This window comes from Puccinia triticina, chromosome 14A (assembly GCF_026914185.1).
Source record: "Puccinia triticina chromosome 14A, complete sequence".
Taxonomy (NCBI): Eukaryota; Fungi; Basidiomycota; class Pucciniomycetes; order Pucciniales; family Pucciniaceae; genus Puccinia; species Puccinia triticina.
In genome coordinates this window covers 5,036,848-5,059,152 of record NC_070571.1, presented here as the reverse complement: position 1 = coordinate 5,059,152, position 22,305 = coordinate 5,036,848, and the positions used below count along the sequence as shown (strand labels likewise).

The 22,305-nt window shown below is 50.4% G+C and overlaps 5 protein-coding genes across 5 annotated transcripts; 3 read left to right on the top strand and 2 right to left on the bottom strand.

Moving 5' to 3' along the window:
- Positions 1-803: 803 nt before the first annotated feature.
- On the top strand, positions 804-5,741 carry PtA15_14A465 (uncharacterized protein; the record flags this gene model as incomplete). Its single annotated transcript, XM_053163184.1, has 8 exons — positions 804-828; positions 3,557-3,660; positions 3,724-4,168; positions 4,237-4,529; positions 4,613-4,783; positions 4,854-5,153; positions 5,225-5,429; positions 5,509-5,741. The coding sequence occupies 8 exons, from the start codon at positions 804-806 to the stop codon at positions 5,739-5,741; spliced, it is 1,776 nt and encodes a 591-aa protein (XP_053027136.1).
- Positions 5,742-6,379: 638 nt separating this feature from the next.
- PtA15_14A464 (uncharacterized protein) lies at positions 6,380-7,018 on the top strand (the record flags this gene model as incomplete). The annotated part of the gene is made up of 4 exons (XM_053163183.1): positions 6,380-6,432; positions 6,498-6,600; positions 6,667-6,787; positions 6,864-7,018. 4 exons carry the CDS (start codon positions 6,380-6,382, stop codon positions 7,016-7,018), a joined length of 432 nt encoding a protein of 143 aa, XP_053027135.1.
- Positions 7,019-7,256: 238 nt separating this feature from the next.
- PtA15_14A463 (uncharacterized protein) lies at positions 7,257-8,207 on the bottom strand (the record flags this gene model as incomplete). Its single annotated transcript, XM_053163182.1, has 2 exons — positions 7,257-7,304; positions 7,374-8,207. 2 exons carry the CDS (start codon positions 8,205-8,207, stop codon positions 7,257-7,259), a joined length of 882 nt encoding a protein of 293 aa, XP_053027134.1.
- A 163-nt stretch (positions 8,208-8,370) lies between these two features.
- Positions 8,371-13,125, top strand: PtA15_14A462 (uncharacterized protein; the record flags this gene model as incomplete). Its single annotated transcript, XM_053163181.1, has 12 exons — positions 8,371-8,622; positions 8,722-8,851; positions 8,917-9,263; positions 9,344-9,582; positions 9,653-9,780; positions 9,843-9,959; positions 10,025-10,214; positions 11,008-11,456; positions 11,534-11,608; positions 11,702-12,159; positions 12,236-12,397; positions 13,039-13,125. The coding sequence occupies 12 exons, from the start codon at positions 8,371-8,373 to the stop codon at positions 13,123-13,125; spliced, it is 2,634 nt and encodes an 877-aa protein (XP_053027133.1).
- A 6,369-nt stretch (positions 13,126-19,494) lies between these two features.
- PtA15_14A461 (uncharacterized protein) lies at positions 19,495-21,528 on the bottom strand (the record flags this gene model as incomplete). Its single annotated transcript, XM_053163180.1, has 3 exons — positions 19,495-19,695; positions 20,751-21,184; positions 21,264-21,528. The coding sequence occupies 3 exons, from the start codon at positions 21,526-21,528 to the stop codon at positions 19,495-19,497; spliced, it is 900 nt and encodes a 299-aa protein (XP_053027132.1).
- Between the last annotated feature and the right edge of the window lie 777 nt (positions 21,529-22,305).

Here is a 22,305-nt window from a genome sequence, read left to right as displayed (position 1 = left end):
ATATGAGAAAAGAACTAAACCTATGAAACACCAGGTAGCAGCCGTGAGCAATCGAGGAGATAAGACTCCAAGAGAAGCGAACAAGAGAGAGAAGCGACTTGTACCTAATCGGTACAAGATGAGTGACACGGTGAGATGAGTGTGTAGGGAAGAAGGAAAAGAACAAGCGGAACTTGAGAAATGAACGTGATACATGAGGATAATGAAACCTAATGTATGAGAGACAATCTTGAAGATTCGCGCCGGTTAATCCCAAAACCTAATCACCCCACGTGTGACATCCATTCTTTATCGTTACACCTCAGAATGTAAGCAACCCTCAAGGCCGGTCAGGCCTGACTTATGAGTAGGCCGCGGCTAAGAGCATCTCCAGCAGAGCGGGGATGAGACCCGCTACCTATAGCCGGCCAGGACCACCTTTCACACACCTGTCTCAGCTGTTCAACAGCAGCTCCACAGCAGACTGGCCATCACACCGGGGGTGGATACAAGCTAGATTGCCACACGACTGCGATGGAATTTGATATCTCCAGCATGGATTCAGTTGATTTACTCAACTTCATTTACTTACTTCTGTTTCCAATATCTCTCACATGTGGCTCAATCAATCTCCGAGTGGCAATGAATCTCTTTGTTTTGTTTTTTGTTATCTTTGTTATATTTTCATTTGTTCTCTCACTCACTCACAATCTATTCAATTTTCATATTTCACAGTTAAATTTTCAGAGCGGTGTGTAGCAGCCTCTGTCGCGGGTGGCGATGGGATGGGGAAAGTAGCCGGCCGCGGTCTGAAGTGCGGCAGGATGGCGCCGTGGACCCTACACACGCGTGAGGGACACGCGCCCCCCCTTTGGACCCTGTCGGCATTCCGCAGCAAGTCCTGACACACGCTACGCGCAGTCTCCCCGCGGCGCCCAGGTCAGAATGGAAACGGGGGTAACTACCGGTGCACGCGGACAACTCCCAAAATTGTGTTCTGTGGAGGGCCAGTTAGGCGGCCGACTCCCTTTTCTATTGTCAAAAAAAAATAACAAACTGTGCGGACAACTCCCAAAAAGAAATATATAATTGGGAAAACAACTCCCAAACCTGGTCCCGGCAACATAAGTTGGGAAATGGAAGTCATTTTCCCAATTTTTGGGAGTCATTTTTCCAAGACTCTATGAATAAACATCTGGAGAAACCTCTAAGCCGTCTGTGTCTACTTCTTCAATTTCAGTTTCATTATTGGAGTGAGAAGAGTCTTAATCTGTTTCCAAACCAAGATCAGAGCTGATTGCCTGGGCACCAAACTCACCCCCAGGCAAACAAACAATGAGTCTTTCAGTCACAGCGGCAGATGAAACTCGAGTCAGAGGCAAAAAAGAGTTGAGTAAGCTGTTTGTGTTGAACGACAATATTGGGATGGAGGAAAATTTCTGAACAGTGAGTAGGCAAACAACTTCTTCTGCCTCAAATTTTGCTCACATCTTGTCATCAAGTGAAAGCAATTTGCTTGCTGTTGGCGACATTTTCATTGCTTGTTTCATCCCCTTGGGCTGAGGAAGCTACTGGCAACTTCTCCTTGCTCTGATAGCTAGAGTATCAGCCCAAAGGGGGAAAGCCCTTCTCATCCTCTCGTTCCCACTTGGGTGATGCAGAGGGAAGAAATGACTCTTTTTTTTTTTTTTTAAGTGTAATTTGGCCGTTTGGCATTGCACACTATGAATCTAAGTAACAACCTTGTGAAATGGAGAAACACATGATCAATCTAACACAACTACAAATGATGCTAGTGTTATAAGGGTGGAGGGGAATTGAGGATAGGCAAAGAACAAAAAAGGAAAAGAAAGGAGACCAAAAACAAGATGTGTTGGAGAAAATGTTATTTGGGAAAGTGATCCAAGAAACGTCTTGAGTCTTGAAGGAATCTTGCCAAGGCCACTTCAGCCTTCCGGTTTCCGAGAATCAAATCGAGTCGTTCCGCCCTGAAGCGGACCCGCTGAAGTCGCAAATGTTTCCGAAGAGCCACCCTAAGGCTTTTAGCCTTTGGGCAAAAGTTCATGAGGTGAACAACCGTTTCCCTGGCCCCACAATTGGGGCACAGGGGAAAGAAATGACTCGCATCCCCTCATTGGGTGATATAGTCTAATAGAGTGTGGGAAGCGATTCACATTATCTCCTCCTGATACTGAAATGAATAGGATATTGTTGAAGTACCTGGATGCTGTTGTGTCTCCCCTCTCAATCAATCCGATGATATTCACTGCAAGAAAAACTCTAGAAACTGCTTGCAGTTGAGATGCAGCAAGCTTCAACCAAGCTTCAGCTCAAGCTGGAGTCAAGCACACAAATTCCGTGCTGGTGCACCTTGAGTGTGTACCTTGTTCAGCATCTCAATGTTGAACATGCTGTAGTGCTCATGCAGTAGGCTGAGGCAAATGAGCACCCCTGAGCACCCTTTTATTTAATTTTATTAAACAATCCATGCACCATTGAATCCAGCCAGAATAACATAAACAGGGTATGTACACATGAAAGGGATATGTACAGATGAAAGAAATATGTACACATGAAAGGGGAATGTGAGGAGGTGTATTAACACCTAAAAGGGATATGTACACATGATGAAAGGGGTATGTATGCATGAAAGGGGTATTTATGCATGAAAGGGGTATGTGCAGTAAGGGGTTTTTGCACACATGAAAGGGGTATGTACAACTGAATGATAAAAGGGAATTGAAAGGGATCTAAAAAACTCAAAGGGGCCATGTAAACATGAAAGGGTCATGAACACATGATGAGAGGGGTATGTACATATTTTGAAAGGGATACATGCACATCAAAGGGATATACACACATGAAAGGGGTATGTGTACATAAAGGGCTATGTACACATTATGAAAGGGGTGAATGCATACAAAAGGGATATATGCACATGAAAGGGGTATGTGCACATGAAAGGGGTATGTGCACATGAAAGGGGTATGTGCACATGAAAGGGGTATGTGCACATGAAAGGGGAATTTGAACTTGAAAGGGGGATTTGCACAGGTGTCAACTCCTGTACTTAGTTTTTTGTACCTTAGACTCACTCTTGCATAAATTAGACAATGTGCATGGAATCAACCAGTGCTTGATTCTTGCATGAGGCACAGCTTGCCTTGAGATCTTGCATCTCAACTGCAAGCAGTTTCTAGAGTTTTTCTTGCAGTGATTGCAACAGGAAAATCAAGCAGTGGTGTGATTCACAATATTGGGCAAACTGGGCTACAAGCAATCTTGTGCGTTTGTTCATTACCAGGATGTTCTGAAATGGACAAGCAATCCATTTTTCATCCCTCCCAGATAGAGAAGATATGGGCTCCCAAGTCATCCAGTCAGGGTTTTCTTTTTACTGAAAATGAACATCTTGGGTGGATAAATTGAGATGATATGGGCTCCCAGACTTGACGCCAAGTCATCCAGTTAGGGTTTCCTTTTCGGAACTGACAGTATAGACGACAGCCACTGTAACCCACGGAGAGGAAACTGAGCCGAAACCGCTTTGAATATACGGACATCGATTTGATCTCAGCAACAAACGGAGGACGAAAGATGAACGATAGCTCGGACGAATGGGCTGCCCTGATGACTACCCTGGCGGAGCTCGATCGGTCGCTAGAAACTGGACAGGCACCGGTAAGTCCATCTCGCATCTTTGCATGGCCAACAACTAAGCTCAGCCTGCTAGTGTTTCTGCAGCCGCCAGAAAGAGACGAGCTCGATGGACGCTTGACGAGGTCGATCCGGAAAGCTCTCAAGACCAACGCTCGTGCAGAACTCGGTCCAGACGCGGTTGCCGAAGTGGCATCGTCAAGCACAGCGGCTTTGCGCAAGCTCGCCGGCCACATCAAGATCGATTCCCGCATATACTATAACCCCAGAGAGCTAGAACGAACGGCCGACTTGATTCAAAATCAGATCGAATCAACCAGGATCCTCGATCGCAACATCCGTCTGGTTTCGAGCCTGACTGATCTACTGGAGACTGTCTTCGAAAACCAGACCGGAGATGAGGACGAGAGCCAGCTGCAATCCTGCTTCGAGTGTCGCTGCGAAATGATTTATCGATTGGCGTGTTGGTGTTCGGTGGGTTACTCAAATGATGAGTGGGATCTAGACCCAGAACTTCGCAAAATAATTGACAGTTGAGTGAAAACAACCCTTAACTGTACTTGAATCGAGCCATGGGATTGATTTTCTCTTCGACTCCAGCAACCATCGATCGTCTGTGGCGAATGCCATACTCCGTCAACAAGGTACCCGTTCGAGGCTGGAACATCGACCTAGAAATCGCATACATCGTCTTGGATACCCAGATCAAGCCGCTCTTTACGGCCCAAAAAACCTTCTCGCGCCATGTTAATCCTGCCACGGGAAGGAAGATCGAGCGCAAAGAAGAACATCTCCTTGGGCCTTCGTCCGATTCACTGGACGAGCCGGCCTGGAAACTCGAAGGGATCGGGCTGTGGAACGCCATGTGCATCGTGCTAGACCGACTACATCATGTAATTCACGCCCTCAATCCTGATCGTTTTCTCGTTTCGAGAAAGTTGCATGTCGGCTGATCCGGTATCCTGTTCGCACGCAGGATCCGGGCTTGAAGGAGATCTGGCCGCTCTTGATCCCCCCGATCGTCACGTTGGTCGAGAGCACGATGCCGCATTACCGACTCAGAGGGATCCAATTATCTATCTGCTTACTCCGGAACGTCCAGCCGTTGCTCATCTGCCAAACAGGGATCAACTCGATCCTCCAAAACGTAAGTTTTTCTTTGGAAACACTTTGAGGGGAGACCCGAAAGATGGTGATGAGGGGGCGGCTTTCGGCAGGCGTTTTCGACGACGTTCAGTCTGCTGAACATCCAGCAGACCTACGCGTTACTGGACGCGGCCTTCGAAGCGACCAGGCTCCTGATCGACGTGGAATGGCGCGCGAGTCGGCAGACTGCGAGAGACCAAGCCGCCCGGTATCTCCACCTCAACCGATTGATCGAACAGGCTATCTTCAACGCCCTCACCTTCGGCAAAGGGCAGGGACAGCCCGGCCAGGTCGAGCTGCACCTGTTCGCGGTCTCTCGGTTTATCGAGATCACGCGCGACCTGGGCTATGGCATCGGCCGCTACATCCGAGTAAGAGCGCGCGGAATCTTGAGTGTCAAACAGTCGTCTCACTTGTGCTATACTAATGATTGATCTTGCAGGTGATCCTTCCGTATCTGTGCGAGACGCTACTGTCCCTGACTCTGAGCCGATCGAGCTATCTAGTCGTGATCGAAATCAACAAGTTACTCCAGCTGTTATTCGCCATGTGTGCGGATCTGCTAGTGGAATGGAGGAGCAGATTGGTCGCGGTGTATGCGACTTGTTGGCTTGAATGGCGGCGTGCTGGGGCAGACGAGGCCGATGGTGCGCCGTTTCTCTCGTGCCCTGCGAGCCCAGACAGCACTCCAATCCCCCCTCCTTCTTGTCTTCCTCTTTTGCAAAGGTCCTGGACATGTGCTATCAGAGCCCGAAGTCGAGGCCGTTCGGCAGTCGACCATCGAAGACACGCTCAAGAGCTTCGTCAAACCAGATCACGCATCTGGCGACGAGCGCAGTGGTGGTAGTAACCAGGAAGAGGGACAGAGACAGGAGGAGCTCTTGAAGATGATCAAAACCGTCCGAGAAACTGATCCCTTGTTGGATGAATTGTTCGGCCCTCTATTCGTGTCTTCTTGATGTCTCCTTCCTTGTTTGTTGCCAATTTAGCTGGGACGGGGCTTGCCATTTTGCTATGAGACATCCCTTTCAGCTACCTGTGCCTGAAGACGCCGTCCCGGACAGCTTCTGCGGCCCCACCCCACACTGTGTGATGGACACCCATGCTTGTGGCGGGCGAGAGAGCCCAGAGAGCTTTATCACCGACAGTGCACTCCCGGCCGTGTCGTGGTTGTCTATCTGGAGAACCGGCCCAACACGGGTCGATCCCAGATCATAGGATGTTGTGAGGCCTTGTGCAAGGAGCCCTCCTGACCCACTTCTGCTTGCCGTGCTTCTTGCATCCCATGTGCATTGGACATCCTTTGAGTGCAAAAGGCCATCCCAATATTCTGCCTGCAAAGTTGGCCAGGTTGCATGGACTAGTTTCTGCAAGTTTTATGTATGTATTTATGTAGCTTGTTGACTATTTTTGCAACTTGCTGAGCCAGAATGGGCCAAGTTGTGCTTGGCCAACTCTGGAACCCCCTGTATGTAACTTGAATTTTTTTGGTGGCACTCCTCAGCAAACAGTTGACTGCCGCCGTTTGGGAGCCCACGAACATCGTCCCGCCGGCCATCGAACGAGCCGAGTCCGCCGCCGCGCAGCCTCGCCCCCCATGATCCGCTTCATCCTCGTCCAGAACCGGCAGGGCAAGACCCGGCTGTCCAAGTCAGTCTCTCTCCCCAACCCCCCCGCGTGTCTCGCCGTGCTGAAGGCCGCCCGTTCTCTCCCAGATGGTACGTGCCGATGGAGGACGAAGAGAAGGTGAAGATCCGCGGCGAGGTCCATCGCCTGGTGGCCACCCGCGACCAGAAATACCAGTCCAACTTCGTCGAGGTAATCTCTCCCCTCAGCCCCATCCCTGACACACTCACGCACATGTTGATGGGCGTGCATGGGTAGTTCCGGACTAGCAAGGTCGTCTATCGCCGGTACGCCGGGCTCTTCTTCTGCATCTGCATCGACTCGAACGACAACGAGCTCTCGTACCTCGAGGCCATCCATCTCTTCGTCGAGGTCCTGGGTACATATAACCACACACACACACTCTCTCTAGCAGACACACGGACTAATGCTTCTTCGGGCTCTCTCTGATCCAGATGCGTTTTTCGGGAACGTCTGCGAACTCGACTTGGTCTTCCAGTTCCATCGGGTCTATTCGATCCTCGACGAGGTCTTCCTCGCCGGGGAGATCGAAGAAACTTCGAAATCAGTCATCCTCGAGCGCTTGGACTACCTCGAAAAACTTGATTGAGAGGGCTGTCTCTCTCTCTCTCTCTCTCTGGAAATGTGTGTGCTGAAATGTTGTTGTTGTTGTTAGTAGAAGGTGGGGTGTATCTGCAAGTGTGACTTGTTATTTGATTACACATGAGTCCTTTTTCTTACACAGACATGATGTCCATGTATATATCCCAAAGATACAACGACTGCTACTGCTGTACTCATACTACGGCAGACAAGACAAGTTTTGGATTTCATCAGAGCGGATATATTTAAAAGGGTAGAGCCGGTTTGGATTTCTCCTTGACAACCCTCCATTCCTGTGCAGCACGTTTAAAAGTTAGTTACTCATATATAACGAGAGAGGAAGAGAGAGAGAGAGGACAAACCTTTCTGTAGGTCTGAATTCTGTCGTCCATCTTGACCATCTTCTGGGTGACTTCGGCGACCTTTGCCTCCCGGTGCCGTTCGCGGATCTTGCCCTTGAACGGCTTGCGTCTGCCGATGTAGGGTCCGAAGGCCTGTGGGATCAGGGTTGGGGTGGAGTAGCGAGGGTTGGAGCGGATGGGCTGATCCTGGTGGGGCTCGGCGGGAGTGGTGGTGCTGGAGACGGGCTTGGCGATGTCCTTGGGGGCCTGGAAGAGGCCGAGGAGGCGCTTATCCTTGACGGACAGGCGCTCGGGGCCGCCGAGCAGCTCGACGAGTCTCGGGACGGGGTCGGCGGGGATCTGGGCGAACTCGTGGAGGGTGAGGGAGCCGTCGTAGAAGTTGGGTTTCTGGGCGAGCAGGTTGCGGGTCGAGCGGGGGAGGCTCTCGCGGGGCGTCTTCTGCGGGTCGAGGGCGTCGGCGGAGAGGTTGAAGATGTATCTGAGGATGCGCCAGTGGAAGGCCTGTTTGCAGATCATGGCCCGGGCCTGGGCCTTGAGCAGCGGCGGGCGCCATCGGACTTTGGCGGGGTCGATGGCCGGGTTGGAGTGTTCTGAGCGGAACTTGGTGGGCAGGAAGGGCGAGGACGATGGTGGTTTCGATGCGGTGTGCTGGGTGAGGATGGCCAGCAGGCTGGGCGATCGGCTCGGCCGGGTCGTCCGGGTCTTCCGGGCTCGCTGCTGGACTGCCGATCGGGTGCGGAGGAGGAGGGAGTGTGGGGAGATGAACTGGTTGGACTGCTTGAGCAGTCTGCTCGAGTTGGCGATCCTGGCTGTCGGTGCTGAGCTCGAGAGCATCCTGGCTAGGTGGTGGGGTGGGTGGGTGGTGGGTTGTTGACTTGTTTGCTGTGGCTGGTGGCGATGGGGCTGTGCCGCAGTCGATCTGCTGCGGGCCCCCTGCGCAGGCGCGGCTCCCCCCCCAGCTGCCGCCCGCCGGTCGCCGGGCAGGAGGCCGCCAGCCATGGCCGCCCTCTCCTACGACCCCCTGCCGCGCCTCCGGGACGGGTTCGTGATCCCCTTCAAGGCCCGCTCCTACGCCCAGCAGTTCGCCAACGTCTACTTCCTGCGCCTCGCCCGTCTGCGCGAGAAGCTCGACACGATCTGCAGGCACACCTGGCCCGGCCATGTGCCCTGCAGGGTCCTCGACATCGACCCCTCCCGGCTCTCCGTGGTCATCGGAACGGTGTACTGCGAGATGAAGCTCAAGCCGAACGTGCTCGAGGACCTGGCCAGAGAGGTCTCTCGCTCTCTCTCTCTCTCTCTCTCCAAACAACGCCCCCATACCCACTCACACCTCGCGCCTCCTCTCCAGCATCATCTGGGGCCTGCCCTCGCCCCCCGCAAGTGGCTGTCGCCCGACGAGGACTCGATCATGCTCGAGGATGAATCCGGGCGCGTCAGGCTCGTGGGCGTCGATCTGCAGAAATACATGCTGGTCACCGGTCAGTCGCCGCATCCTCTCTAACGACCAGGAACACACAACATTGAGAGAAAGTTGCACCTATAGGAATCATCATTGGGGCGAGGGGCCGGGAGACGAGCAAGGGCGACTTCGAGGTCCACGAGATCGTCTATGCCGGCGTACCCGACCAGCCGCCCCCTCCTCGTCCGCAGAAGCAGGACCAGCCTCTCGTCGCACTCGTCTCCGGGCTCGACCTCGACAACAACAACTCCAGCCGGGCCAAGGCGCGCGCAGAGACGCTCGTCGACTGGCTCAACGGCCATATCGGCGGCGACGACGAACGCGCACTCGCGGCGAGCGTCGGCCGTCTGCTCATCGCCGGCAACCTCACCCGGGCCTCCCCGGCCGCCGAGAAGCCGGCCGTGTCCCAGACCAAGGAATCAGCCAAGCTCGTAAGCGTTCTCCACCACCACCACCAACCTCCAATCTGTGTGTTCAACTGAAAAAAGAAAACCCACCACGACTGGGGTAGAAACGCGCGGCATACGAGCCCGCAACATGTGCCCCTCCAGCCACGGACCATGCCGACCGGCTGCTCAGCCAGCTCGGACTGCCCATCGACATCATGCCTGGCCCGGCCGACCCGACCATCCAGAGCTTGCCCCAGCAGGCCCTCCATCGCTGCCTGTTCCCCACCGCCACCGCCGCCAAAAAACCCGCCGATCTGGTCATGGGTCCGAACCCGTGGTGGGCCGAGATCGGCGGCACGACGTGAGCCTCGCCTTCTCTCTTTCTCTCTTGCTCGCTATCCGATCTCAATCTTCGCTCCCATTCGTCCCAGGTTCTTGGGCACCTCCGGCCAAAACCTCGACGACATATACAAGTACGTGGCCGACGAAGACCGGCTGAAGCTGGCCACCCAGATGCTGGAATGGGGCCACATCGCCCCCACCGCCCCGGACACCCTGCGTGCGCATCCCCCTCCCCCGTGCTTGCCCGCGTGTTCCGTGCTGATCCGGGGGCGGGCCCAGATTGCTACCCGCTCCGGGACCAGGATCCGTTCGTGCTGGGCCAGCTGCCGGACGTGTTCTTCGTCGGGAACCAGCCGGCGTTCGGGACCGCCCTGCGCGTCTTCGGGCCCCCCGAAAGTAAGTCCCCGTCTCCGCGTGTCTCCACCACTGAGGGAAAGCATTGATGGCGGGTGGCTGGACAGAGCCGTCGCGCACCCGCGTCGTCCTGCTCCCCCGCTTCTCCAAGACCGGCACCATCGTCCTCGTCCACCCTACCACCCTCCACACCCAGGCCGTCCGCATCCTCCCCGACTTCCCCCTCCTCGACCCGTCCCATCCCGACGACATCGACGACGACACCGCCCTCGCCCTCCTCCCGCCCGAAAAGATCCGGCTCGACGTCGACGTCGGCGACGACGACGACGAATAAAAACAAAAAATCAATCCGAGTGATCGTTGTGGGGCAGGTTATTTTGGCATCACCATTGGTCCTTACGCACTTCTGTTCCTGGACGCAGGGGATTGAGGCAGAGTGTACATTAGTCCGCAGATCTCAGACTGCACTGCACACATTGTTGCTTGTTCGTAATCTTAGGAGGTGGACTTCTCTCTCATCAAGAATCCACTCGGGAACCTCACGCTGAGTTGGGACATATGTATAACACGGGCCCACAAACGCGCACATCACAGTGTAGATTGGGAGGATATGTGAGAGCGGAAGGGGGGATGGAGGAGTTATGTGCGGAGATTTGTTATTAGTGATCAGCATGCCAGCGCTACGGGCTTATTCCTTTGCTGGGGAATGCCTCAATCGGCGTGATAGGACGGTTAGCTTAAGCCAGAACAAACCAAGTGTGTCAGTTCAATGAGAGGATCAGTATTTAAAGAGACTGGTGCGTTGGCCGAGTTTGTTTCATCATAATCACGTGTATACACACTTCTTGATGCAATTTCCAGTCCTATGCCATCAAAAAAACATGCGTGCCAGGGCTGTGGGACCTTATTGAAATGATGATGTGGAACTTCCATGCATGTGTGTGTACGCATGGAGTTTTGGGGCGTGATCGTCGCATCAGACCATGGGTGTTGAAAACGGGGCACTTCGTTCTTGCTGCAACAAGCTGCAGCAGGTTCATACTGAGAAGTGAGAAGGGAGGTGCCGTTTGAGACTTCTTCTAGTTCTCAGCTCGCCAGGGCACCTGGTAGGAAACATTCGTGGCCTGTTGGCAGCCCCTGTTTCCACCGCCTCCAAAATGTCGCCTCTTCAGCTCCCTGTTCACCTTCGTTCCTTGTGTCTTATACTCTTGTGGTCGAACCTGGCAGTCTTGGCCACATCTCCGGAAAACATCCGACTGTATATCCCCGTCGAGAGTGAGTATACGACCGATGATCTATTCGCCGCCTCGTCGCCGAATCATGTTGCTGCAGGCGGCGTGGCTCCACCCGACGAATTTATGGGGGAAGAACCACGAGCAGAACTAGGTGGACCTCCGACAAGCGGGCTTCCAATCGTACTCTCCGGGTTCTTTTCAGGTCCATTCCTACAGGGTGTCCCCCTTCCAGCGGATCCGGATGTCTCGATCAGCCCTTCAAGACATCCAATGCACCCAGCTACGTCTTACATACTGACGCATCGTAAGTTCAAACAGGCTTTCATCTTAACACTGCGGCGACTGAAAACCAAAACCAAAAAATCGCTTCATCTTTTGCAGCTTCGAGCACCACAACGCGCTTGCCATCGGATGAAACCGAAGCCGGGGCCTTACGTGGGACTCCACGACGTCGAAGTCAGTAGGCATGATGATCTGGGTCAATTGTTGATCAGCTCAGAAAGTTTTGATTGATGAGTTTGAATGGCTCTCATTATTCTTCGTTGGCAGTCGCCAAGCAGGGCAAAGCCGAAAAAAATCCGACACGGGCTAACACCAGAATGTCAGAATTGGACAGGGTGGCACAGCTCCTTCGAAGCCATCCATTCAGGCCGTCCCATCGAAGTTATTTGACAGAATTGGGTGAAATATTGATACCTTACCTCAGGATCGCACGATTAGCATTCAAAGACAAACTGGCCCAGCTCACTGATCCAAAACTCGATTATTATGCGTTCAGTGGCTTAAAAAAAATCGTTCACCCCAGTTTGCCATACGGCAGGTATAAACTTGCCTGCAGCGGGGATAACCACGACTGCAATGGGCTTCAACTACTAAGAGTCTTGAAACACGACTCCAATCCACAGACAGATCTGGTGTTGTGTTTGCATTACAGGAACCTGATCTTATTCACGCACAAGCTTTATGAAGAAATCTTGGAAAACTTGAGAATACCGATAGTTGCCCAAGTAAAACTCCAGGAAGAATTTTTTACTTGGTTGGATAAACAAATCTTTGCTCACACTGGAGGTTATCCACTCTTAGGGACCATTGAAGCGCCATTCCCAATTTGGAAAGCAGATCTTTCCGACCAAACACTTCGACCAGCTCAATTACAACTGCTCATGTTCTTCTCCCAAGCCAAAGGCTCTCTTGAACAGCTACCGGAAACAGCTTCCTTTCTACTCTCAGAATTCCGACGCGAAAGTGAGTAACTGGGCTACGTAGAAGGCTCTATTATCGTGTCTCGATTTTTTTTGCTGATATTTTGGATGATTGTTTCTCTTGGTGCTTGATATGATCTTTCCTCGAATTGACGCTTAAAGCACCGGGTCCAAAGTCATCTCAAGAATTGGCACCCATTCGATTCAACATTTTTGAACCCCCCAAAGAAACGTTGTCAATCCTTTTGAAGCTGTTCCCGCCTCAATTTGACCAAGAAAAGTTTGGTAGTGTGAAGGCTGTGAACGATGAGATAGTTAAATTTATCACCTCGGATTTTAAACAACAAAGCGATAGATTCGACACTCCGACTGGGGGGGATGAACACGTTCATCCAAAATTATCGATCGCCATATACGAGTCCACACACCTACAAAGTACCCAAGATTCTCAGCCACTCAGAATTCTGAGGGAAAGCGATTCATTGCCACTTCGGGAAGACCAGCTCTTGATACTTGTCAATCGTTTGCTGATAGATTTGGACAGCTTTCACCAAAAGATCATGCGGTACTTTCCAGAGGTGCATAACACGATACAAAAAAGAGAGACCAGAAGGAAAGAGTTACTGCACTGGTTGGTCCAGATGATGATCAAACCAACTGACAGTCTACCGGTTCATGGACTAGTTCGAACGAAACCAGATCGCTTGCCTTGGGACAACATGTCCCCCGAAGACTCTGTCCACCTCTTTGGACCAGTTCAACGAAATTTGATCAAACACTTCTCAAGGGACGAAAGGAACCGGCATGCTTATTCAAAGCACCTTGTTCTATTTTTAGCTACTTGGTATATGCATCATCATCCAGATGAATTGGAATATGTGATCAAAATTACCTAGCAGGATATTCACACTTGAATCCTTGATCTAATTAATTCCTTCCAATCATCTAATGATTCATTTTTTGTTCCCTGAAGACAATAATTCAGATGAGTTCCATTCCAGATTCTGGGCACTTGCTAGTAGGCAAGGCAGGCAGAGCTAATGCTCTGAGAGATCCTGAGCAGTAATTCCTCACATATGTAGTCTTTTTTTTTTCCTTTCTGGAGGCACAAAAACATCCTCTACAAAAATACCCCGCGGTGTTTCTTTTGAAGATTTCTTGGTTGGCTCAACCCAAGCTCAAAAAGAGAACATTGTTGGCCCGCTGGTCTGGTCCAGTTCAGGGTGTAAACAGGCTGGGGTTGGGTCAAAAAAACAGTGCCCCATTGGGTTGGGTTGGGGCCGATTTGAAAATATGATGTCCAAGCCCAAACCCAACTTGGGACATGCTGGGTTTGGGTCAGGTTGCCTTGGGTCCGGGCCAACCCAAGCATTTTGAGCCAATCACACTGCAGGGGGGGGGGGGGGCAATTGGAACTCCAATGTTAATTGGAGCCCCCTGAACCCTGATCTTGCCTGTATGGTGCCCGCCACATATAAGAGCCTGTTGATTTCCTGATGTTCTCTCTTACTTCTCCCAAAAATCATGTTTTCTAGAATGAACTCTTTCTTGATTAAAAAAATTCTCCAGCATCACTAGTAAGTTTAATATTACAGCTATCTCACACCTTGGAGTCCTTGAAACCTGATTAGTAGAGTTATTTTCATTGCAAGAAAAAGTCAAGCAACTGCCTGCAGTTGACATGCAAGAACTCCAAGCAAGCTTGTGGTATTACACAAGCCTTTGTCAAGGCTTACTGTTGAACAAGCTTCAATTCACCCACAACCACAATCTGATCACTTGTATATAGCCTATAATTACATACAAGTCTACATCAAGTAATCAGACCCCATCAGTTCTCCATTTTTCTGCTGCACTCATATTAGAACCACATCCTGTGAGACTAACCCTCATTTTCCCTCCATCTAATTCATTTGTGAAATTCTCAGGCTTCTGACTCTCTGACTTTGAACCTCAAAGTCATAGCTTCAACAGAAACACATACACAAATTAATTCTCTCCCCCTTGAGGACCGGTTTGCAGACTGGCCTTTGAGGAGGGAAGCTTCTCTCCTCAAGTGCTGGTGAACCAATCATCAAGAATGGAGTAACAGTTTGTGTATCCGACTTTCAGAGTAACATTGAAACCTCTTTGCTGTGGAAAGCACAAAGCGCATTGGTTTTGGCGGTTGCTGCGTTATTGCTTTTTGGCTTGGGGAAAAAGCGGCGAGCCACAATTCTCAGCGGTAGCGCAGCAATAAGCCACTGCGTTACCTTTTTGTGGGATGGCTGCGTAGTGGTCCCCCGCTGCGCTGCACTTCTTGAATTTGTTTTCAGGAAAGTGCAGCAGTTAAACCGGCCATCAAGAGGAACATAATAAGCTCTTGGTGGCCTGCGATGATTGGCAATTGAGAGGAAATACACACCCCGCTGAATGGCCCGTCAGTACCAGTCATTGAGAGTAATATACTACACTCTTGATGACCTGCGCTGACCGGCCATTCAGAGGAATATACTACACTCTTGAAGGCCTGCGCTGACAGGCCATAAAAAGTGCAGCGCTTTGCTCTTGATGACTGGTTGGGTCATTGAGTGACGTGTGTATGTCCTCTTGATGTGTAGTATATTACTCTCAATGGCTGGTACTGAAGGGCCATTGATTGGGGTGTGTATTTCCTCTCAATTGCTGATCATTGCAGGCCATCAAGGGTGTATTATGTTCCTCTTGATCGCTGGTACTGATGGGCAATCAAGGGAGGTGTTTATAAACATCACCAACAGAGTTTTTATCTCAATGGCCCGCCAAAAGGGCCATTAAGAGTTTAATGCTTTCCTCTCAATGGCTAGTGTAATGAAAGGCACCAAGGGGTATGTGTATTACCTCTCAATGGCCAATCAGTACCAGCCATCAAGAGTATAACTAGTGCTTTACTCTTTTCTGCTGGTACTGAATGGCTATCAAGATTGTAGTATGTTCCTCTTGATGGCTGGTACAGACGGGTCATCACAGGAGGTGTGTATGTCATTGTCCCCTTGATGGCTGGAAGTGGTGCTCTAACCAGCCATCAAGGGGTTGTTATTTGCTCTTGCAACTGCCATTGAAAACGCCAGGTGACAACTGGGCCAGGGCACAAATTTGATTTTGACTTTGTGTTACATCAGCGCAACAAAATTACAATTTCATCACCCGTTTGCGGGCTGTGTTATTTTAACTTAGTTGGTAAAAATCATCACTCTTGAATTTTGAGGACACAGGTTCAAATCCCGTAGTGCACAACTTACACTTTAGTTTCCGACATTCAATCCAGAAAGCTCATTGGATGGTGCAAAAACCCAAAAAGCAATTAGAAAGCTTCCAGTATGATTGGAGGAATCATCCCAATCAAAATTTGGGTTAAGCCCTAGCTTAACTAAGCCTCTCAAATGGAGGGTCTGGGGAACCCCGCCCAAGGGCTCTCTGTAGGAGAGACCTATGAATAATGTCTGCAGGCTTGCAGACAAAGGAATGATTTTCAAGCCCAAAAATATTAAAAAATTAGTTTGAAATCAACAAAATATTTTCAAGAAAATCTGAATAGACAGTTTTTTTGGCAATACTGATGTGCATTGGTCCACACCTATTGGCTTGAGGCCTAAACTCCAAAATTGAATGAAGAAATTGGTTTTGAAGGTCAAAGGAATCCTGAAGGATATTCCATTTCTCTGAAGATCCATTTTTGAATTTTCTGATAATATGCATGATTGAATATTCTATCTGCAACAAAATGCAACTATTGAGTGGCTACAGGTGTAGAATCTGCAGATATCTGCAGGTTTGTGAATCCAAGATCCACAAGTCATGATGGTAGATCCATAGTTTGAATTTCTTTGTGTTTTTGTTTTTTATTTTTGAAAGATTAGTATAGTGAAAATGGCAGGGATTGGGGAGATGAGACCAGTGCCATTTCAATTTGAAAGCTGAGTCCCAGAAGTATATTTTGGCTCTGGGGCAGGTCCACTGGAGCTGAGGGGGAGGCTGGGTGAGGCTAAATAATTTTCCTCCAGCCATTTTTGATATCTTCCTCAGCCAAATCTTTGACTTTGTGTCAGCCACAGCAAGCCTCCCACCAGGGGGGACTAGTGTTAAGTTAGGGTTAAAACCAAACTCAAAAAAATGGGTCTGCATTGAGTGAGCAAGCCTCATAGAGAATGGCTCTTATCAAAATTCCGCTGTGTCCAGAATGGTCTGCTAGCGGCTTGTGTGGAGTAGATTTCAGGTGAATTGCCGACCGTCAAGGGCTCCGCCCTTGCTGCGGGCAAACCTAAACCGTGTTAGTTGCCGATCGAAATCATTCCGATGCGCTTCACCCGTGGTGTAGGCTTGGGGACCCTGACTTTCTGTGTCGCAAGGGTTGATCAGGTCACAGGGATTAGTGAAAGCCGCGACGCGCCACAAAGTATGTTGATCCACTTTGCATCGAACACGTCACACGCGTGGCCTCGCCGCGCCGGGCCCCGGAAAAATGAGGATAAAATATTAGGCAGCTGCCATCTAATGTAATGCGCACCAAGCACGCCTTCCAAGGTATGCACACACCAAGAGCTGAAGTTCCAGATTCCAGCATTCCAGTGGGCTCCCCCGCACTGGACCCCCCAGAAATATGGCTCACATCTGGAGCTGGGAGAGGGTTCCCGGATTGACGCGAAGTGCTTCTTCGAGTTTGATGAGAGCTATTTTTTTAAGGTTTGGGGTGATTTGATCGAAGAAAAATCGCGTCGCATCGGAACATGGGTCTTAGTGTAACATCCAATCTGCTGCTACCGCGTCCCGCCCGCTGTGGGAATTTATTCTTGTGGCGCACCTTTTGCGCTTGCTATTTCTATTAGCTTTTTTAGTTTGATTGACTTCTTCAACAACTGCAGTGGAATAAATTCTTCCTAGTTGTCTAGAGTAGCCCGAGAGTCCTGTTCTCTCCAAGCTACTCAAGTATGGGTTGTGGGGGATGGAGCTCCTCTCTTTTCTCTTTACCTAACGTAGGCAGGTCTGAGACCTGCTTGTTGGTAGATGAAAAGAGGCAAGTGCCTTCCGGCCCCTTGACTCCATCCCGGCTGTCTGGAGAAATCTCCCTAAGGTCTGAGCCCGACCCGTAACTCCAGGTAACTGGAGCCTTGCTCAGAGCTAGCCTATCCACACCCATACCTAGCCGCTGTGCTCCTTTTAATTGCATTTGTCTCTTACTTGCTTAAACTAATGGATTCCTTACTCTAAAACCTGTTCGATCAGGTTTCGTAAATCACTAGGTACATCAATCCTTATTTGGTCCTGTCTTCTGTGGCCCGTTCTTGATCCCCGTGAGAGTGAGTCGGCTCGATTTTCCGCTGAGTTGACTCTTTTTGCCACCAGATTAATTTGTCTTTCAATCAACATCTTCTGGATGACTTTCCATTCTTCGTTGACGAATTTGTCTTTTGATTTTCTTTTATTTATTACCGTCTCTGTTGATGTATTATCTGTCCAGACAATAAAGTTTTTCCCTGCTCGTGCGCCGAGTTTAAAGAGCATTAGCAACCCTAATCGCACCGCCACGGTTTCTAGACGTGATATCCTTTCTTCTTCCATATCCAGGTCTTTCGCAATCCCTTTCTCTAGTTCTTTGCGCGACCGCAAGAGGAATTGTGCCCAGTGTTTCCCAATTGTAACGCCTATTCCGAAGCTTGTTGAGGCGTCGCCGACCCAGCCTACTTTGGTCGGTTCTTGTAGACTGATCAAGCGTGTCGGTTTGAAACTTGTTAGGGTTGCTAGCCATACCTGGAAATCTTCTTTCACATCTTTGGGTATCGGCCGTTTCCTATCCTTGTATACCCAACTCTTTAGCCACCTATATACGCTACATAAGTAGCACCGTAGTTGAGGGAGAATGTATGAAACGTGATTCAGCCGACCCGCAATAACTTCAACCTCAGTGTACCAAAATTCTGTGCCATCTTCTAAGAATTCTTGCACCTGTAGTATCCGTTTCGCTAGTTTTTTGGCTGGGAGTCGAACAGTTTTGTGGGTTCCGTTCCAGATGAAACCGACATACTTTTGCTCTTCTGCAAACGGCGCATATTTCTCTTTGTTTGTTTTGACCCCCAGTTCGTCGGATCGCTTCACCACGTCCGTCATCAGAAGTCTGGAGTCTGCTCTTTTCACAAATAAATTATCGTCTACCCATCGGAAAATCGTGAGGACATCAAATTCCGCTAGCATTATTTGTTTCCACGCGTCTGCCGGTCGTCCAAATGATCCGCAACCAGCCACCCCGCCAAAGGCAATTCGTGTATCTAGCATTATCCCGTTCTCGAAATCTTGTACCATCAGATACTGCCACTGGTCCGGCCTTGTAGGGATCTGTCGATATGCCTTTTCCCAATCGAAAATCGCTAGGAGAATTGGTTCCTTTGTCTTCTTTAAGAATTTTGCGACGACGTTGAAATCGTCCCAAGTGGTTAGGAATTCGTCTGAGTCCACAAACGAATTCACTGACGGGATCCCTACTTCTCCGTGCGGGAAAGACAGATCGTTGATCGGTCTCAGAGACCCGTCTCCGTTAATCACCGCCCCTAGCGGGCTCGTTCTGAAGAACGGGAAGTGCTTGTTTACCTGTTCCCTTGTGTACGGTCCAAACATTCTCCCCGCTTCCACTTCCTTTTTCATCGATTCTTCAATCTTAGATCTTGCTTGTAGCGCTGAGCTGTGATTCGGTGGCGTGTAATAGTTTTGGAATCCTTTGACCACGTGTTGCGGAATTCCTTGGTTGAAACCTTCTTTGAAACCTACAAGGACGTCTTCGAACTCCGGCAGCAGGCCCGCGTTCTCTAGCGCTAGTCGCCATCGCGGGATGTTCATCTCACAGGAGACTGTCTTCGGCCAGAAATGTGGGTCATCCTCCCATTCTTGTATTGACTCGTTGTCTTCCTTATTGTCTGTACTCCCTTCCCTGCTGCTCTCACTGTTATAGAAATTTGCACAACAATCAGATCCTTGCTCTCACATTGTGGTCTCATCAACCTCGCGCGTTTATGGGTCACCAAATGCATTAACATTTAAACCAAGGAGGAATAAAAAAGGAAAGAACAAATGCGTTTGACGCCGAGACCTCTCGCTTTGGTCTCTGTATTACTAAGTACTAAGAATTAGAGTTTAGATTTGTAGCCTACTAAAAGTTCCTTCGGTTTCCGTCTCGACCACCGTCTCTTCCGCCGTCTCTTTCGCCATGTCGCGGGTTGTATCGGTTGCCCTTATACCCCCCTTGACCTTGCTTTTGACCGCCGTTCCCATTCCTCTCTTGACCCTTTGCAGCGTCTGGCGAAGTTCTTCTTTGCTGGTTTGGTTGCTTCGGATCTACTGGACGGGTGTCTGGTTGTCGTAGGTGGAGAGGGAGGATGTTCGCGCCACTGTCACCTTTTGACTTTGGCTGGCCGGTCGTCGGATCCCACCCGTATCTTCTCCCTCCCGCCGAGTACGGGTTATCGGGGAAGTCCACCTCCTCGAACTTCCTTGCTTTGCCGTAGGCCTTCCTCACCACGTCTTCTCGGTAAACCGAGATGTTGGCCACTGACACTCGACCGTCCCCGAGTTTTACTCGATGCGCGAATGCATTCGACCGTATCTGGATGTCGTACCGTAATTCTGGATGACCATTTGGTGAAATCCATCCAAATCTTTCAACAAATGATTCACACGTGCCAATAATTCTTCTTCCTTAAATGGCAATGAGGTGCTTTTCTTCAGAATTCTGAGTGGCTGAGACTGTTGGGCATTTTGCAAGTGTGTGGATTCATATATGGCAATCTGTAATTTTGGATGAGAGTGTTTCATCCCACCAGTTGGAGTTTCAAATCTATCACTTTGCTCTTTAAAATCCAAGAGGATAGGTTCAACTATGTCACTATTTGGATTCATCAGCTTGCCAAGACTTTGATGGTAAGCTTGGGGACTGACACTCGACCGTCCCCGAGTTTTACTCGATGCGCGAATGCATTCGACCGTATCTGGATGTCGTACCGTAATCCTGCCATGTAACCATCGCGGATTATTATGGCGTCGCAATGCCTCTTGTGAATTACGAGCCACCCTGCGAAGGTGGCGTGAGCCGCGGTCCCAATCTTCCCGAGGGCGCTGACGAACCCTTGATGGTTCACTGACCACTCGTTATATGTCTGGCAGTATTTGCTCGGGTAGGGGTAACCTGAGTATCGGAATCTGTCGGATCCGCTTTCTTCTGCCTTGGGTTTCTTCTCGGAGTAATGCATTATGGCTTTATCCTGCCATTCCTCGTTGAAGATTGTCAACGGGAGTGGTCCCTTCAATTCCTCCAGGTTCTTTTGAAAAAATGGGGTCAGCCCCACATCAACCGATGTGGGGACTGCAGACTCGTCGCAGATCAAGTCGATCACCTTGGTCGTCGTCCCGCTTGACTTGGTCACTTCTGATTGCTGTCTCTCTTTGTAGCAGTTGGCCGAATCGTTCCCCTTGGTTACTGGGACGGGGACCTTGAGGCCTGGTACCGCCGGGTATGGTTGCTTCGTGGATCTTTCGTCTCGATCAGCCACGGCCTGGGTTTTCGTTGGCACCGCTCTCCCTAGGCCGGCTCCTATGTCGTATAACCGACCCGCCAGTGCCATGTCACCGTCGGCCTCTGCCTTCATCGCCCTTTCCACCATCGTGACCAATGTCTCCTGAATCTTCCAGGCTGGGACTGCTCCCTGGGTCCGCGATCGGGTTGCTTCTTCGTCTGCTACGACTGGGTTCGACGCCGACCCTGGCCTTCCTCGTTTCTTCGACGTTTGATCGTTCGTCGTGATATCCGATTGTTCCTCTGGTTTATAGGCTAACAGCGGTAAGGCTAGTTAATTGCTATTCCTTTGGATTTCCTCTCGGTTCCTTCCGTTGGTATCGAGATAACTTACCGCCTTTTCCCGTCTGTATGCCTACGTCCATCAACAGCTCCTCCCATCCATCGCGCTCGCTGGGTTGGGCGGCTAACGGTTGGTTCGGTTCCTCTGGGACTTTTGATGTCGACCGGGTGGCGATTTTCCTACTCGCCTCTTTTTGCCCCGCTCCTTTCTTCGTCTTCTTTGGCGGGTTCAGGTCCGGGACTTCATCCACCGCTTCTTCTGCCGCCTCCGGGGGTTCTTCTGTGCTTGCTCCTTGTTGCGGTTGGATTCCGGCCATCTGCTTCACTAGCGCTGTCGTTTGTTGCATCAGGTTAGACATGTGATTGTAGATGTGTTAGAGCGAGAAAAGTTTTCCCGTCTTCGATCCCGGTGGAAAACTGTGGTTGATACCTTCACGAGGGCGAGTAGGATCCGATAAGGTTACGTTGGCCGACGGTATCAAGTTTCTGCAGCGGCCGGTTGATCCCGCCCACATAGTTTTGCTGCGGCGCTGGCCGGTGCTTGCTGCGCCTCAGGCCCCGCTTCTCCCTTGGGCCCTCGCCGCGGTGGGCGTGCCTTGCTTCCGCAGCTACTTGGACCTTATCACCTCCCACTTTGTTCCCGGTAATGGGCCAGTAATTTTAAACCGGGGTATGTATTTATGTACCGTTTGAGATTTCTTCCGGAGCTCTCAGCTCGTCAGGTTCCAAACGACTGATAGAAAACAGTTGTGGGCTGTTGGCTATGATAGGCTTAGCACCTAATATCACATTTTCCAAAATGTTTTCTCTTCAGTTTCCTGGTCGCCATCGTCCCACATGCCTTATTCTTTTGTGGGCAAACCTAGCAGTCTTGACCACATCTCCAGAAATCACGAACAGCTTCCGCTTGGAGCTCCCGATTGAGAGTGAGTATACGACTGATGAACTATTCGCCGCCTTGTCGCCGAATTATGTTGAGGGCAGCGCGGTGACTATACCCGACAAATTCATGGGGGAAGAAAGACGAGGAGATAAAAGTCTGACACACGGGCTTCAGACACTAGAATCCGAGTCAATTTCAAGTCCAGTCTTAC